Source organism: Desmodus rotundus, chromosome 6, assembly GCF_022682495.2.
Source record: "Desmodus rotundus isolate HL8 chromosome 6, HLdesRot8A.1, whole genome shotgun sequence".
Taxonomy (NCBI): Eukaryota; Metazoa; Chordata; class Mammalia; order Chiroptera; family Phyllostomidae; genus Desmodus; species Desmodus rotundus.
The window spans coordinates 15,274,903-15,287,946 of NC_071392.1; the positions used below are offsets into that span (position 1 = coordinate 15,274,903).

The 13,044-nt window shown below is 46.8% G+C and overlaps 1 protein-coding gene across 1 annotated transcript; it reads right to left on the reverse strand.

The window, feature by feature from the left end:
- Window positions 1-1,325: 1,325 nt before the first annotated feature.
- Window positions 1,326-6,501, reverse strand: IL6 (interleukin 6). The gene is made up of 6 exons (XM_045197406.2): window positions 6,460-6,501; window positions 5,416-5,473; window positions 5,059-5,249; window positions 3,877-3,990; window positions 3,056-3,193; window positions 1,326-1,823 (listed from the first exon to the last, which is right to left on the reverse strand). The coding sequence occupies exons 2-6, from the start codon at window positions 5,432-5,434 to the stop codon at window positions 1,662-1,664; spliced, it is 624 nt and encodes a 207-aa protein (XP_045053341.2). The 5' UTR covers window positions 5,435-5,473; window positions 6,460-6,501; the 3' UTR covers window positions 1,326-1,661.
- Between the last annotated feature and the right edge of the window lie 6,543 nt (window positions 6,502-13,044).

Below are 13,044 nucleotides of genomic sequence, written 5' to 3' on the forward strand. Positions count from 1 at the left end.
ACATTTTTGTTTGAAGAATGGATGCATCGGTTGACTGCTATTTCTCTCTGTTCTTTGATTTGGCCCCGATTTCGGGAAGCTGCTTGTGATGCATGGTTTCTAGAGATCAGAGTATGTGGCTCTTTTCTTGCTTAGCTCCTCTCGGTTTCTGACTTCTGTGGACTTTCCTTGGAGGAGGAAGAAGTGTATGGTGGTTAGGGTGGGAAAGGCTTTATTAGAAGACAAAACTTTTACATTGTTGGGGTTGAAAAGGGGAAATCTTTGCCAAAATCCCAGCACCGTGTTGAGGTGGGATGGAGAGGCCATATGCAGTTACCCAGTATGCCTCTCTCACCACCACTCTAGAGGTGGCGCGGCGGGGGGAGAGTGGATGAAGACTATTACTGCTGGGAAAGGACACGGAGATAGACATACATGCACCGACTATGCGTCGCCTCTTCTAGAAGCTCTTAGAATGTTCTAATTCTTGCTATTTTCCTTAAGCTGAAGATTCACTAGTGCACAGTATTTCTAATTTCCCCACCCATGGAGCAATAGTATATGTCCCCGAGAATTGAAGAGCCTTATATTCGATCATCTGTGTACAGTTTCTTCGTTCAACAAATGTTTATTGGGGTCTTCTATGTTCAGGTTCTGGGCCATGGGCTTAGTGTATGCAAAGTGTATATAATAGGGTATGCCTTCTTGAGGACCCCACATGCTGGCTGGAAAGAAAACCCATCAATTTAAAGATGTGTTACAAGGTGATAGGTGCTGTGACAGATGGGTAGGGCAGTGTTGGAGGAACCCAGAAGAAGGCGGCGGAATTTTTATTTTTTTTTTGCGCATTGCTTTCTTAATCAAGTGGTTGTATCATCTCAAAGGCTTTTAATTGCGTCTTGACATGTTTTCCCTGTTTTAACATGTTCTGGGATTTTTGACATTATCTTTCCATTCCCTGGGAGGCCATGGGACCTAAAGGTTAAGGGAAAGGGGCCTGAAGGTAGGTAGGCCTGGATCTCAAATCTGGGCCTGTGCCTCGCCTTCCAGCTGGGTGACTTAGGGAAATCACTTCCTCTCCCACATCCATTAAAGGGCACGCAAGGATGATAGATGCAACCCAGCTAGCATGGCGCCTGGCACGCAGGAAGAGCCGGTGCTCAACTATATCTTCCTCCAGGTGACTGTCACTGTTTGTGTTGTCGGTCGTGGTGAGGGAACTTTTTATATTAAGTTTCACAGGACTCACAGAGGCTTAGTTGCTGATTTTTTAAAAATGCCTTTACTGGTATAAAAACAATTTAAACATTACATAAATACATTATAAATATTTTTTTAAAAACCATGTATAAATTAGCAATTTGAGGTAAGCCTACACATCTCAAGGAATGATCTGGCTCTGAAATGAGGGTATTCCAACTGTATAATGATTTTATGTTATTTTTTCCAAACTAACACAGAAAATATTTCAAGTGGCACTTTATAAAAATATAAATATCACTTATATAAATTAACTCAATATCACATATTTAAATATCAATAAATTAAAAATAATAAAATAGTGTCCTAACGCTCATCTTTTTAGTTCTTCATAGAGAACAACATAAGTTATGTGCCCATTGGACAGCTTTCTGGGCAGAGGAAGGAATGTCCATGAACTACAGCCCTCTTGGGTGGCCGGGCTACATTATCCGAACAGCCCTCTGGGCGAACTGCAGGAAGTCCTCGAGGCTCCGCAGGATGAGGCGAGTTGTCGTGGTCTTCCTCCACTCGCTCTGTGACCGCATCTGCTGCAGCAGGCCGGGGTCTGTGGTGGGCTCAGGGACGGCTTTTTCATCTGGATTCTTTACCCACAGGGAAAAGAACACAGAAAGAATTGTTTACATATTGAAAAAATCTTTTTCCGTGGAAGGATGCTCTGGGCTGTGGGGAGGGGTTCAGATTTGGGGTGAAGAAGTCTAATTGGGGCCACCCGCCCTGACTAGCCCAGATAGGGTGAGGCGCTTTTCCTTCGAGCCCACGCTTTCACAACAACTGAATTCTGAGCATCCCTTTGCTGCTCCGTGTCTTTTAAATTGTAAACATCCTGAGGGCGGCTACAGTATCTTATTTGTCCTCTGTCGTCCTCATCAGTGCCTGGCACATAGTTGGCATTCAATAAAAAATGAAGAGCCTATAGTTAGAGGCATTTCAATAAGTGGTCTCAGACTCTAATGTTTTTCTTCGGTCTCTCTCTCATGCATCTTCTCAGCATCTATTGAGAGTCCCCTGATCTAGTGGTGTAGGAGGGCTGGGAACCACCTTCCTTCCCTCCACTGAGGTGAGACACCTCCAAGTGTCCTGAGCACTGCAGTGTGGGAGCTGGTTAGAAACCGAGTCTCAGGTCTCTCCAGGCCCTGCTGAATCGGACTCTGCCTCAGAACAAGACCCCCAGGGCATTTGAGTGCTCATTGAAGTGGGAGATCCTCCAGTTTAAGGCAAACAGCTAGAAGGCACAGGCAGGGTTAGCCCCCATGGGCTTTTCCACGCAGGGCCCTTCTCAGTGAGCTTTGTTTGGCTCATCCGTACACCGTGCTGTGGCATTCGAAGGCCGGTTGGCAGTACCAGAGACCTTGTACCTGTTCTTCCAGCCTTTAGCCGTTTCTCTGCATTAACTCTTCCAGCAGAAAGTTGGGAAAAGGAGTTGAAACTACCATAATGACAAGAATGTCACTTGGTGATCATTAAAATATTAAAATAATTTTTGTGCTCTCTCATTTGTTACTATGGTTCACTGAGTAGGGTTTGACATGCTCTCTTCTGCCTCTACAGACACTTCTTTCCTTATTCGTAAGCTATTAGAGATGGATGTTAAAATCCACCTCATTTAACATAGTTTTAAATATAGTTATTGATGTCCTTTGCAGAAGACAGTCCCCCCACCAAAAAAAAAGTTTTAACTATGAGGAAATATTTCTAGATCCTTTCCTTGGCATGGGGACATCTCTTTTGAATTGGCTTTGCGTTCCTGAGGCCTCTGGGCTGCTTTCTTTGAGACTCTTCCCCACACCCAGTGAGGAGAGGAGGTGACACTCACCTTTTGCTTCAGGATATTGACCAGGGCTTTGATTCTCATCTGCATAGCCTTGGCATTGTCCTCAAACGTGTTCTGAAGGTACTCCAGGTATACCTGGAACTCCACAAGACCGGTGGTGAGCCTCATCAAGCAGGTCTCCTAAGAGGAAAGATGGTGGGAAAATTGGTTATTGCCAGGAAGATATAACTGATTTTAGCCTCTAACTACCTGCCTCCCCCTCTGGGGACTTCAAGTACTTCTTAGGCATCATGTCTGAGACATCAGACAGCATCAGCTGCCCTATTTTAAGCATCTGGACAAATCAGAGACACCACTTAGTCAATTTTACCCAAAGCCCAGCAGATGCTAGAATGTGGCAAGGTGTCCTTCTCTGATTGTCCCTTTCCTGCTCTTTCCTCTCTCTGCACTCCTGACCTTGTCAGTGTCGGCTAAAACCTCTTGTGGAATAATCAGAAGTCAGCGCAGGTTATCTCAAAGCCCGGGAGGAGAAAGGTGTAGATAATGACCTCAGCAGGGAGGGCGGCCAAGGGGGAGAAAGGTCACTGAACCACCACCTCCCTCAGGATAAACTAGCTAAATCTGCTGGGGTTTTTCACATTTGTCAGTTGTAAAAATCGCAGTGCAGGTAGGCTATCTCTGACCTTGCCATTCAAAAATACGCTGTCTTTACAAAGATTTCAGTTGGCCTCCTCATGAAATTTGCATGGTGTTTGCATCTATCGTCTTCTTAGTTGCCTGCCTGGTCTATATGTAGACAGACCCTGCATGCAGTATCGAGAACTCCTAAGGAATAGCTAACAGTGAATGTGATGTGTTGATACCTGGTTGAATCCAGATTGGAAGCATCCATCTCTCATTGTCAGTTTTGGAAGGTTCAGCTTGTTTTCCGTCAGTGCCTCCTTGCTGTTTTTACACGTCTCATGGTTGTCACACATCTGGGAAGAAACGCCAGAACTGTTATCATATAAGTGCCCCTAAAACAAAGACCACTAGAGGGCCTATCGTGTTCGACATGGCGAGGAGGTTCTCTAAGAAAAATGAAGTCACAACCCTGAAGATCAGGCAAGAAAGATCTAGTGGAGGTGGGCGCACTTGGGTTCAATTCCAGGCTCACCTGGGACTTCAGGCTTGTTACCTATCCCAGGTCTCAGTGTCCCACCCTCTAAACTGGGGAAAACGAAACACTTATAAGTCTGTTGTGCGGATGAGACATAATATTTATAAAAACTGTCTGGCTCAAAGTAGGTACTTAATAAAGACAGCAACTTTGATGACAGTTGGGTGAATATAATTCGAGCCATAGAATGTTCCAGTTAGAAGGACTTGTGAGATCATCTAGTCCAATCCCATAATTTTACAGGTGGAGCCCAGAGGGGGTAGGAAATTGGCCCAAGATCACAAAGCTGGTTCAGCAGAACTACAACTAGAACTGGGTTCTTTCCTTTCTACAAAACCGAGCCAAATACCTTGCATTTAAAGTTGGGGGCTGCTTTAACCTACCTCTTATTTGCCACCCCGGTGGGCTATCAGGTTTGCGTTTTATAAGCTGGAATGACTCTGGGGAGTCCCTAACTACCGAGCTTGTACAACCTAAAAGTACTGTGACTTTCCTGAGAAGCTGAACATTCATTTCAGGTGGCACTTTTCTAATCCTTCCAAAGTCCAAGGGACACAAAACTAGGTTGACAGACCTTATTTTTTGGTTAGTGAAGAGGGAGACCTAAGAAACAGTGACCCTTAGCTCATGTCAGTCATGGAGTTGGGGATGGACCTGGGGCCGTGTACTCCAGCTCCATTCTGTATTTTCCAGGAGGGAGAGGAATCCCCTGAGACCAGCAGCAGAAGAGAAATACAGAAGACAGTCTGCCTCTTTGGCTTCACATCTAAAGTGCCCCAGAAGAATCCAGCAAAGGCCTCCCAATGCACGAGCTCCTGTCCCCATCCAGGGCAAGGAGATGCATGCCCAGACAGGCCTTTCGTCACCCTCCATTGAGCTTACCCACCTTATTTTTCACTTCAGAGATTTCGAGCATGATGGACTTAATAAGTTTTTCAGTTTGGTCTGGAGAGGTGAGTGGTGATCTCTTTGAGGTGGTCTCCTCTTTGGAATCTTCTCCCAGGGGAACTGGGGTAGGGAAAGCAGTAGCCATCACCAGGAGCAGCCCCAGGGAGAAGGCCAGCGGGCTGAAGGTGTCTGTACGGGAGGGAAGGGAGAGCAGCAGTGAGCAGACTGGCCCGCTGCGGAAGCTGAGCTTCTGGCTGCTGGCCGCCTGCCAGCCCTCACGGCAGGCACACAACCCTCTCTCTCACCCAGGCACGGGCTCCAGGCGGTTCCCAGGCTAGGGATTTCCTTCACTTACTTGTGCAGAGGGAGTTCATAGCTGGGTTCCTGGAGGGAGATGGAGCTCTCTTTTCTTCCTGGTGGGCTCGAGGACAGAATGAACCTCAGACATCCTCAGTCTCATATTTATTGGGGGTTGAGACTCTAATATTGAGACTCATGGGAAAATCCCACATTTGATAAGTCGTGTTGGAGGGAGGAGGTGGGCCAGAGTGGGTGGGTGGGGCTGATTGGAAACCTTATTAAGATTTCGCAACGTGACGTCCTTTAGCATCACAGCAATCACCATGAAAAGTGCTGCTTAGCTCATGACCAAGGAGCCTAAGAGGCAGGATCACTCTTCTACTTTCTTTTCCTTTTTTTTTTTTCTTTTTGTGACTCAGCATTTTGGCATGTGTAGAAGGAAAGTAATGCTGAAGTCATCCACAAAGTTTTATAAGGGCTGGGGGTGGGGGTGGAGAAGCTAAGGCTGATCGTAATTTATAAAAAACAATTCGCAGATTAACAGGCTAGGATTTAGTTTTCCAGTTTATTCATATTTGTGAAAACCTAAGAGGTTCTGACCTGAGTTTCCTCAGAGCAGATCAGCCACTAGCCTGGGGTTACACATAAGATAATACTTGGAGCCACCCCCAGCACTTTCCTTTCCTGGCCCGTGTGGTGTCCAGTAGTTGCAGAAATGCCTGCCCGCCCCCAAGTCTCGCGCAGTTAATCTCTGGAGTCTCCAGGTGCAGTGTGCGGTGCCTGCATAAGTGACTCCTGTTTGCCACCGTGTGGCATTTACCAGTTTCCTCCTCACCTGCTCCAGCTCACAGCAGCCAGGTCAGCTAACAGCCCTGCTCTCTTCCTGGTGGCCCCTTGGGGACCCTGCTGGTTAACACTTAGATGTCTGTGCCAAGGGGGTTGTCTCGGGCTACTGGTGCTGTTTCCACTGCTGGCAGTGAGGTGACCCTACTCCCACAGAGGAGCCCCAAGGGGTCTGGGAGGGGGCTGGATCTACGGGAGCCATCAAGTTGCTGACGCCCCTTTGGTTCAGGGCAAAAGCAGGGAGAATACTACTCACCTCTTTGATGGGATGTCAAAGGAGGACCTTGCTGAATTTTCTGGAACTTGGTGTTCATAGCTCCCTCCTGCTGTGTGAGTTGATTTGTGTCCACAGACAGCTGGGAAGAAACCTGCCGTAGACACGGCTCTAGGCTCTGATCACAGTTCTCCTCCACTGCCCCAGCCTTTCTTATTGGTTGAGCTTGAACAAGCTCCCTCAGCCCTTACGATGACGACGTGGCTCGCAGGAGAGTCCTTGGTCTCATGCAAATAGGCTCATGACCAGGCTGCCCCGCCAGTCTCTCCGACAACCAGACAGCTCAGAAGATTGGCTCTAGGCTGCTAGGACCCTTGTAGTGCACAAAAAAAAAAAAAAAAAAAAAAAAGACGTATTTACAAAACACAGCGTTATCACAAAATCGGCTTCTTTGCTTTGCAAAGAGGATCTCGGTCAGGATTGCTAAAACAAGGACCTCTGCTATGGTATTTAAAATATGAGTAGATTTACTCATGTTTTGCTTTGCGTACACTGTAGGACCCACCTGTTGGAGAAAGTGAAGTCATCCCTTCTTTCACTGACTTTCTAAACAGAGGCACGTCCGTCTGTGGAGGCAGCAGGGGCGTTAATTCGAAAATGAAAATGGGAGAGTATGGTTGAATGGTTTCCTTTTTAGTGCTCTTGGGTCTTGAGCAACGCAGACACCCCCAGCTGAGTCCTCTCTCCTGCACCGAAGGAAGCCACCTCTCCTGGCCCCCCTGTTATGCATGCGACAGGCCTCTACATGGGGTTGCTTTTTTTCACATACCTGTTTTTTAGAAAATGTGACTCAGTAAATTTCCAATACAGATTTTTCTTTTCAATGAAAAGTTATAAAAATAGGAAGTACTATGTATATTATAAAATATTCAAACAGGACATCGGGGTGTATAGGAAAAAGTGAGTCTCCTTCCTTTCCAGGCTCTCTCCCCAGAGGTAGGACATGACCCCCAGTATTTTGAACTCAATCCTCTGTTCCCTAAATCTGAGTTGGGCCGTCTTGGCCATTCAAGTACTCATCTCTGTATTTTCATTATTGGTTCACGGGTCATGTGTCTACACGCACTCACACGCAGATATACACGTACTATAATTTCACATTGTCTTCATGTCACCTGAGCAGTGCTTTATGGGACGGCACACCGTAGACCGCAGGCTCTTGAGTCAGATGGCTTGAGTTTAAAGCCCAGTTCTGCCACTTGCTATTTGACCTTGGTGAAGTGACCCCAAGGCCCTGTGCCCTTTTTTGCTCATCTATAAAATTGGGGTAATAACAATTCCTCCCATATTACCGTGTGCAGACCGAATGAGACAAAGTGTTCATAGTTCCTGGTGCATAGTAGTAATCCCGCAGTAAGCACTGCCCTTCGTGACATTCCTTGGCTCTGGGTCTCTGCCTGGGAGAACGCCTGCAGCTGAGCGCGTGGTGTCTCGCCTGTGAAGAAACTCTGTGTGAGCCAGACCACTGTGTCAGCGATCAGCTGGCCACCCAGTCATTTTTCCTCCGAATAAAGGAGGTTCTGTTTTGCTGAAAATGCTTCATGGTGAGAGTGGAAAGTGAAGGGGAAAAAAGTGATTTCCTCTCTATTTTCTGAGAACTTTGGGACCACAAACCTGGTCTCCAAATTTAAATAAGGAGCCCAGCTTTTGTCTTGTTAATACACTATTTCCAGGGCTTTCTGCACAGTGTCTTATGACAGAATCCTGCAGCCTTCCCAGTCCATGGTTATTATCGTTATTCAAAATCTTGGAAGGCCTCAAGGTGAGGGAACCAGACTTAATCCCAGGTCTCGTTGCTTCTGGAATCCAGGAAAGGTCAAGTTGCGAGGGGACGCTGGTGAACATGGCCTCCCACCTTGCATATGCTAGGGTCCAAGGTCTTCATCTTGCTTGAGGGAGAAATGGGCTTTTGTTGGTGCAAGATCCATAACTCCAGCATGACAGCTACCTTCCTTTGGATGTCAGTGGATTGCCCACTTGGAGAGCTATTCCTCATATTTTAATATGTACAAGGGACCAGGAAAGGTCATGCTGTCAGCATTTATTAACTAATATAACCTCAATAATGGATTTGAAGTGACTGCCAGTTGAGACCAAAAGAGGCCAGACAAATAGGAATGTATGGGGAAGAAGAAGGGAACCAAGGTTGCTTTGCTTTCTTTACCACCTTACCTTGGGCTGGCTGGTCTGGCCCTCAGAATTACTGCACATGCCTGCTTTGCTACACGTTGGTGCAGTCCAGTTCAGTGCATCCAGCAATGCACTCGGGGTGCAGGGGGAGAAGTAACCCCCATTTGGTCTTAAGCTCTCTGGAGAAGAGGTGTTGCCCACATCCCGCAGGTTAACATGTGGCGTTGTGCTATTCGTCTTCATTTCAGGAGTTTGGAGGTGGGAGGATCTGTGATTTAGTGGGAGGGAGTATCCCAAGGAAAAAAGAGAAGTCACTGGTACCAGGGAACTTGCAGTTGCTGTCAGATGTGGTTTCACTTGTCACTAAGTCATAAAAAATTTGTAACTGAAACAGTGGGTTATTTAACAGTTTATTCCAGGGCTGAGGCTCCCTGAACAGATACCAGGACTGTGAGTCTCTGGGGAATGGCTCTGCTTTGGGAAAAGCAGTGGTATTACATGGAGAGAAAAATACTACTTGTGGTATGTCTACTCAGAAAGGGCCACCTGACCTCCTGACCTTGGAGGGCAACCAGGCATGGAGAGTAAAGCTCCCCTCCTGGACAGCTCCCCTCCTGGCCCAATCTCAGTCCTGGACCGCACAGCCTCAGCTCTGATGTCCTGTTGTATGTAGCTCCCGGCGACCTCCTGGCCTGGCCTCAGCTTTTCTGAGGGCACAGGTGTGCTGCGGTGAGGCCTGGCTCTCCTGAGGCCAGGGAAGGGCACATTTGCCCTGCTGAGCTTCTCACTCAACTGTGAGGGAGTCAAAACTGTGCAGGGAAGTCATCTGTTCCAGCCCTCCTTGTGTGGCTGTGTCCTCAGTCACCTTCCCCTGATGAGGTGGAAAATCCCAGGCATATTGGGAGGGAAGTGGCCTCTCCTGGGGCAACAATGTAGACTCCCGCTGCCTTGGGGACTGCATCCCTGCCTGTGTGCCCTTTTCTCTGGTCTCCAGGCTTGGAGGAGTGTTCCCAGGCCTCCAGAGATGAATAAGCCAGCTTCTCTAAAGCTGGTTTTGGTGATGAGAACTTACTTTGCTGACCAGAAGGAGCCCCACTGGCCCTGCACCCCAGGGCTGGGGAGGGGCCACAGGCTGAGTTTCAGTGCTTTATCTCTTCTCCATCTGTGGGGTGGACCTTCTCTGTTCGTGGCTGCTGGTTCTGCTTTACAATTAGGAAACTTCAACTTGTCGGCAAAGAGCACTGAGTTAATTTATCCGCCCAAGTCATCTGAGCCATCTTTGGTTTCTCCAAAGGTCGCAGCTCTCTCGAGTTCAGTGTCATAGACAGAAACTAAGCATGCAAACACATTGGCTGGTTCCTTCTACTCTTTTCTCTCAAAACTAGGATACTAAGAGTCCATTTGAAAACATCACATGTAATGAATGGTAAGACTGGGGGATTCTGCTGGCTGGGCTGTGATGTGTTTTACCCCCTTCCCTGCTCTTTTGGCTACTTTTTTTTTTTCACTAAAAAAAGAGAATGGTGTTCTGAACGAAGCCTCAAGTGTGTTCTCCTTAGCGAGCTGAACCCATGAAGGGAGGGAAGGTCTCTCTAACTTCACAGTGGGTTAATTTCCATGATATGCTTTGGACATGTTGGGCACTCTCTAATTGTGAGACAATGGGGTCGATTATTCCTGAAGAAGGGTCCACCTGGAATAGTTAAAACTATTACAGAAGAATTCAGATTCAGGTAAGCAAGTCAAAGGGTCAGAGGTGATTTCTTCTAGGTCTTGAGCTCTATGTACCTGTGTGTGGATGCGGGGCTGTGCAGCACGGAGCGGAATCCTTGACCTGCGAACCACAGTCAAGGCTCCAGCGGATGCTGTCCTCATGGTATGAGGGTGGCCCGAGGAGCCTGGGTACCCAGGAAACTCAACTGCTGGTCTGCAGTGGGTTTGATCTGCCAGGCCTGTGGCTACTCCCATGCTGTGCAATCTCCACAGTGGTGTGTGTCTCAGCAGCAGTGTTGTGTCTGCCAAGGGCTCCGTGGTATGTTGGCCCTATAGCCCCCATCCTGGAGGCCACCTGCATCTTTTCTGTGGGGGAGAGACAGTGGTGGGAGGGAAGGCACACCTGCTACACTAACCAGCTTGCAGGGAAACCACAGTTGTGTAGCCAGCTGTGTAGGTCAGGATGCAGGGAAATGGTGTCCTCCACATTGGCATTTGAAATTGTCTTTTGGTGATCTTTTCTTGGGAGGTGGTTACATTTTAAAAGGGCAGAATGCATTCCTAAAGGTTTGTTTGGGGCTTTGGGGCCTAAGCAATTACTGCTAACTGCCTCACATTCTGTTGTCCTTCCAGGATAACCAACAAAGGCTATGATATGTTTTTCTTTCTCTGTGTTCAGTTTATTTACCCTGGCCCCAGGAAAGCTATTGAAGACACCAGGTAAGTTGTCTAGGGCATGTCAGGAGTCAGAAGAGACTTGGGTTCTGGGCTCTTTCCATGTGATATTGTGTGGCTACTTTGTTAGCCTGGCTTATAAAGACCCCTCAGGCTTTATTGATTTGCCTTAGATTGCAGAATTCAGAAGAAGATTGGGGCTTTCTGCTGCTGGCACAAACCTTGGGGCAAATGTAAGATTTCCCTGAATTAGGCTTGTTCTTTCACGGAATCATTAAATGCTTGCTTTCTTGTGTTTTGCTAGTATCGTTGTTGGCAGATATGAATACTGAATTGATAACTAACTGGAGGGTCTGGGGAAAAGTACTCTTCCATTGCAGGGGGCTGATAGAGAGATGCTCTCTAAATTCCCTCCTAGCTCCAGCATTCGGTGATCCTATAGCTCTTCATTACTTCATAATGCAGTCTGCTCTTAATGGAACTAGAGGAGTGGGAGATTCTAAATTTACAAATAGTTTTTGAAAGACTAAAAGTCTGGTGCTGTCTTCCTGTTCACACCCAAGGACCTGCAGTGGTGGACTGGGGTGCCATTGATCTGATCTGTCATGGCTGGGACTCTGGTGGCCTCAAGCCAAGGAAACCAATTTGGAAGATACCAAAGCCCAGGCATGTCAATGCAAGGAGGTAGCAGATTTCATAGTTACTATACAAGCAGGAACAGATTAAGATTCAAAATTCCAATTGTTTTTAACTTAAAAAAGAGTTACACATGTAATACACGTTCGATGTAGAAAATTGAGAAAATAGAAATAGGTAAAAAAAGAAAAAAATTTGCAAGATCTTATCACCCAGCAGTAATCATTGTTATCATTATGTTGTAATCATTCTTGTCATTTTTTATTGTAGCTATACACGCATATATGTATGTATGGAAAATGGAAAAATTCCATAATTTAGTGCTTTATAGTCTGCTTTTTAAAATACTGCTTTGTATGCATAGCATTCTGGGTAATTCTCTGAGCAGAGGTGAGGTAAATAATGGCTACACATGTACCACTCAGAATTGCACAGGGACGCGTCAAATGAGTCAGAGATGGCTGCTGCGCACTGTGCTTATGTGCGCGGCTCATGCCACAGGGCACAGAGAAAGCGTTCGTATCTTAATGGGGAGAAGATGCACGTAAAACAGTCACTGGGTTTCCCGGGGTGGTTAACCTAGCTGTTCGTGGAGTAGTGTCATCTCTAAATCAGTAAACCGGGCTGAGGGTTTGTCATCGTGAAAGCGAAATCTGCAGTCGGACTGGAGCTTGCTCTTCAGCTGGTTCTGGTAACAGCCTGGCCAAGCCGCAGCGGTGGGCGTCAGTGGTGCACCAGCCTTCTTTGTCATCAAGGTGCATGGGAATTGTCACAGGACATGGCGTTATTGTCTCTCCTCATTTTGTGTGGCTCATTCATTCCCTCTAGTATCTTGAGATTCCTTACTGGGACTTGTTCTACAAAAAAAAAAAAAAAAGAAAAAAAAAAGTATGTCTTCATAAGGAATTTTCAGTCTGGCAATATTTCTGTCCTTTCTATCTCCAGTTCCAACTGTTTTTCTTTCTCAGTTCACCTCTCGTCTGGAGTGGCTGTGCAGCCTGTACGAGGAAACTGCATTTTCTTTGGATGCTGACGTTGGATCCAAAGCCAGCCAGATACCCTCTGTTGCTGATGGCCAGGGAGGTGTTTGGGTGAGAGGTAGGCCACCGAGGCCTGTCCTCAGGACTCTGAGATGCTGCAATGAACTAGCTACTGGGTACTTTAGAGTCCTCCCCTCCCCACCCCACCATCATCCTTTTAAAAGTACAATCACAGATACCTGTTCCGGAGAGTTTGGACACATAAGGCAATGTCCTAGGAGGACTTCTGGCCCTTGGATTTCACAACCACAGTATAGTTTTCCTTCTAAGATATTTTGAGTAACTGAGGATTAACATGTTGGATCAAACAGGTATTTGTTGAAAGTCAGGTGCTAGGCTTGATGCTTTACACACATTAATTTATTTAAACCCC

What these genes read in the sequence shown, in the direction of transcription:
- IL6 (XM_045197406.2), bottom strand. An exon ending in TCTCTGAAGTGAAAAATAAG is followed by an intron (nt 3,991 to 5,058) that starts GTGGGTAAGCTC and finishes GTTTCTTCCCAG; the next exon opens with ATGTGTGACAACCATGAGAC. An exon ending in TCCAATCTGGATTCAACCAG is followed by an intron (nt 3,194 to 3,876) that starts GTATCAACACAT and finishes CTTTCCTCTTAG; the next exon opens with GAGACCTGCTTGATGAGGCT.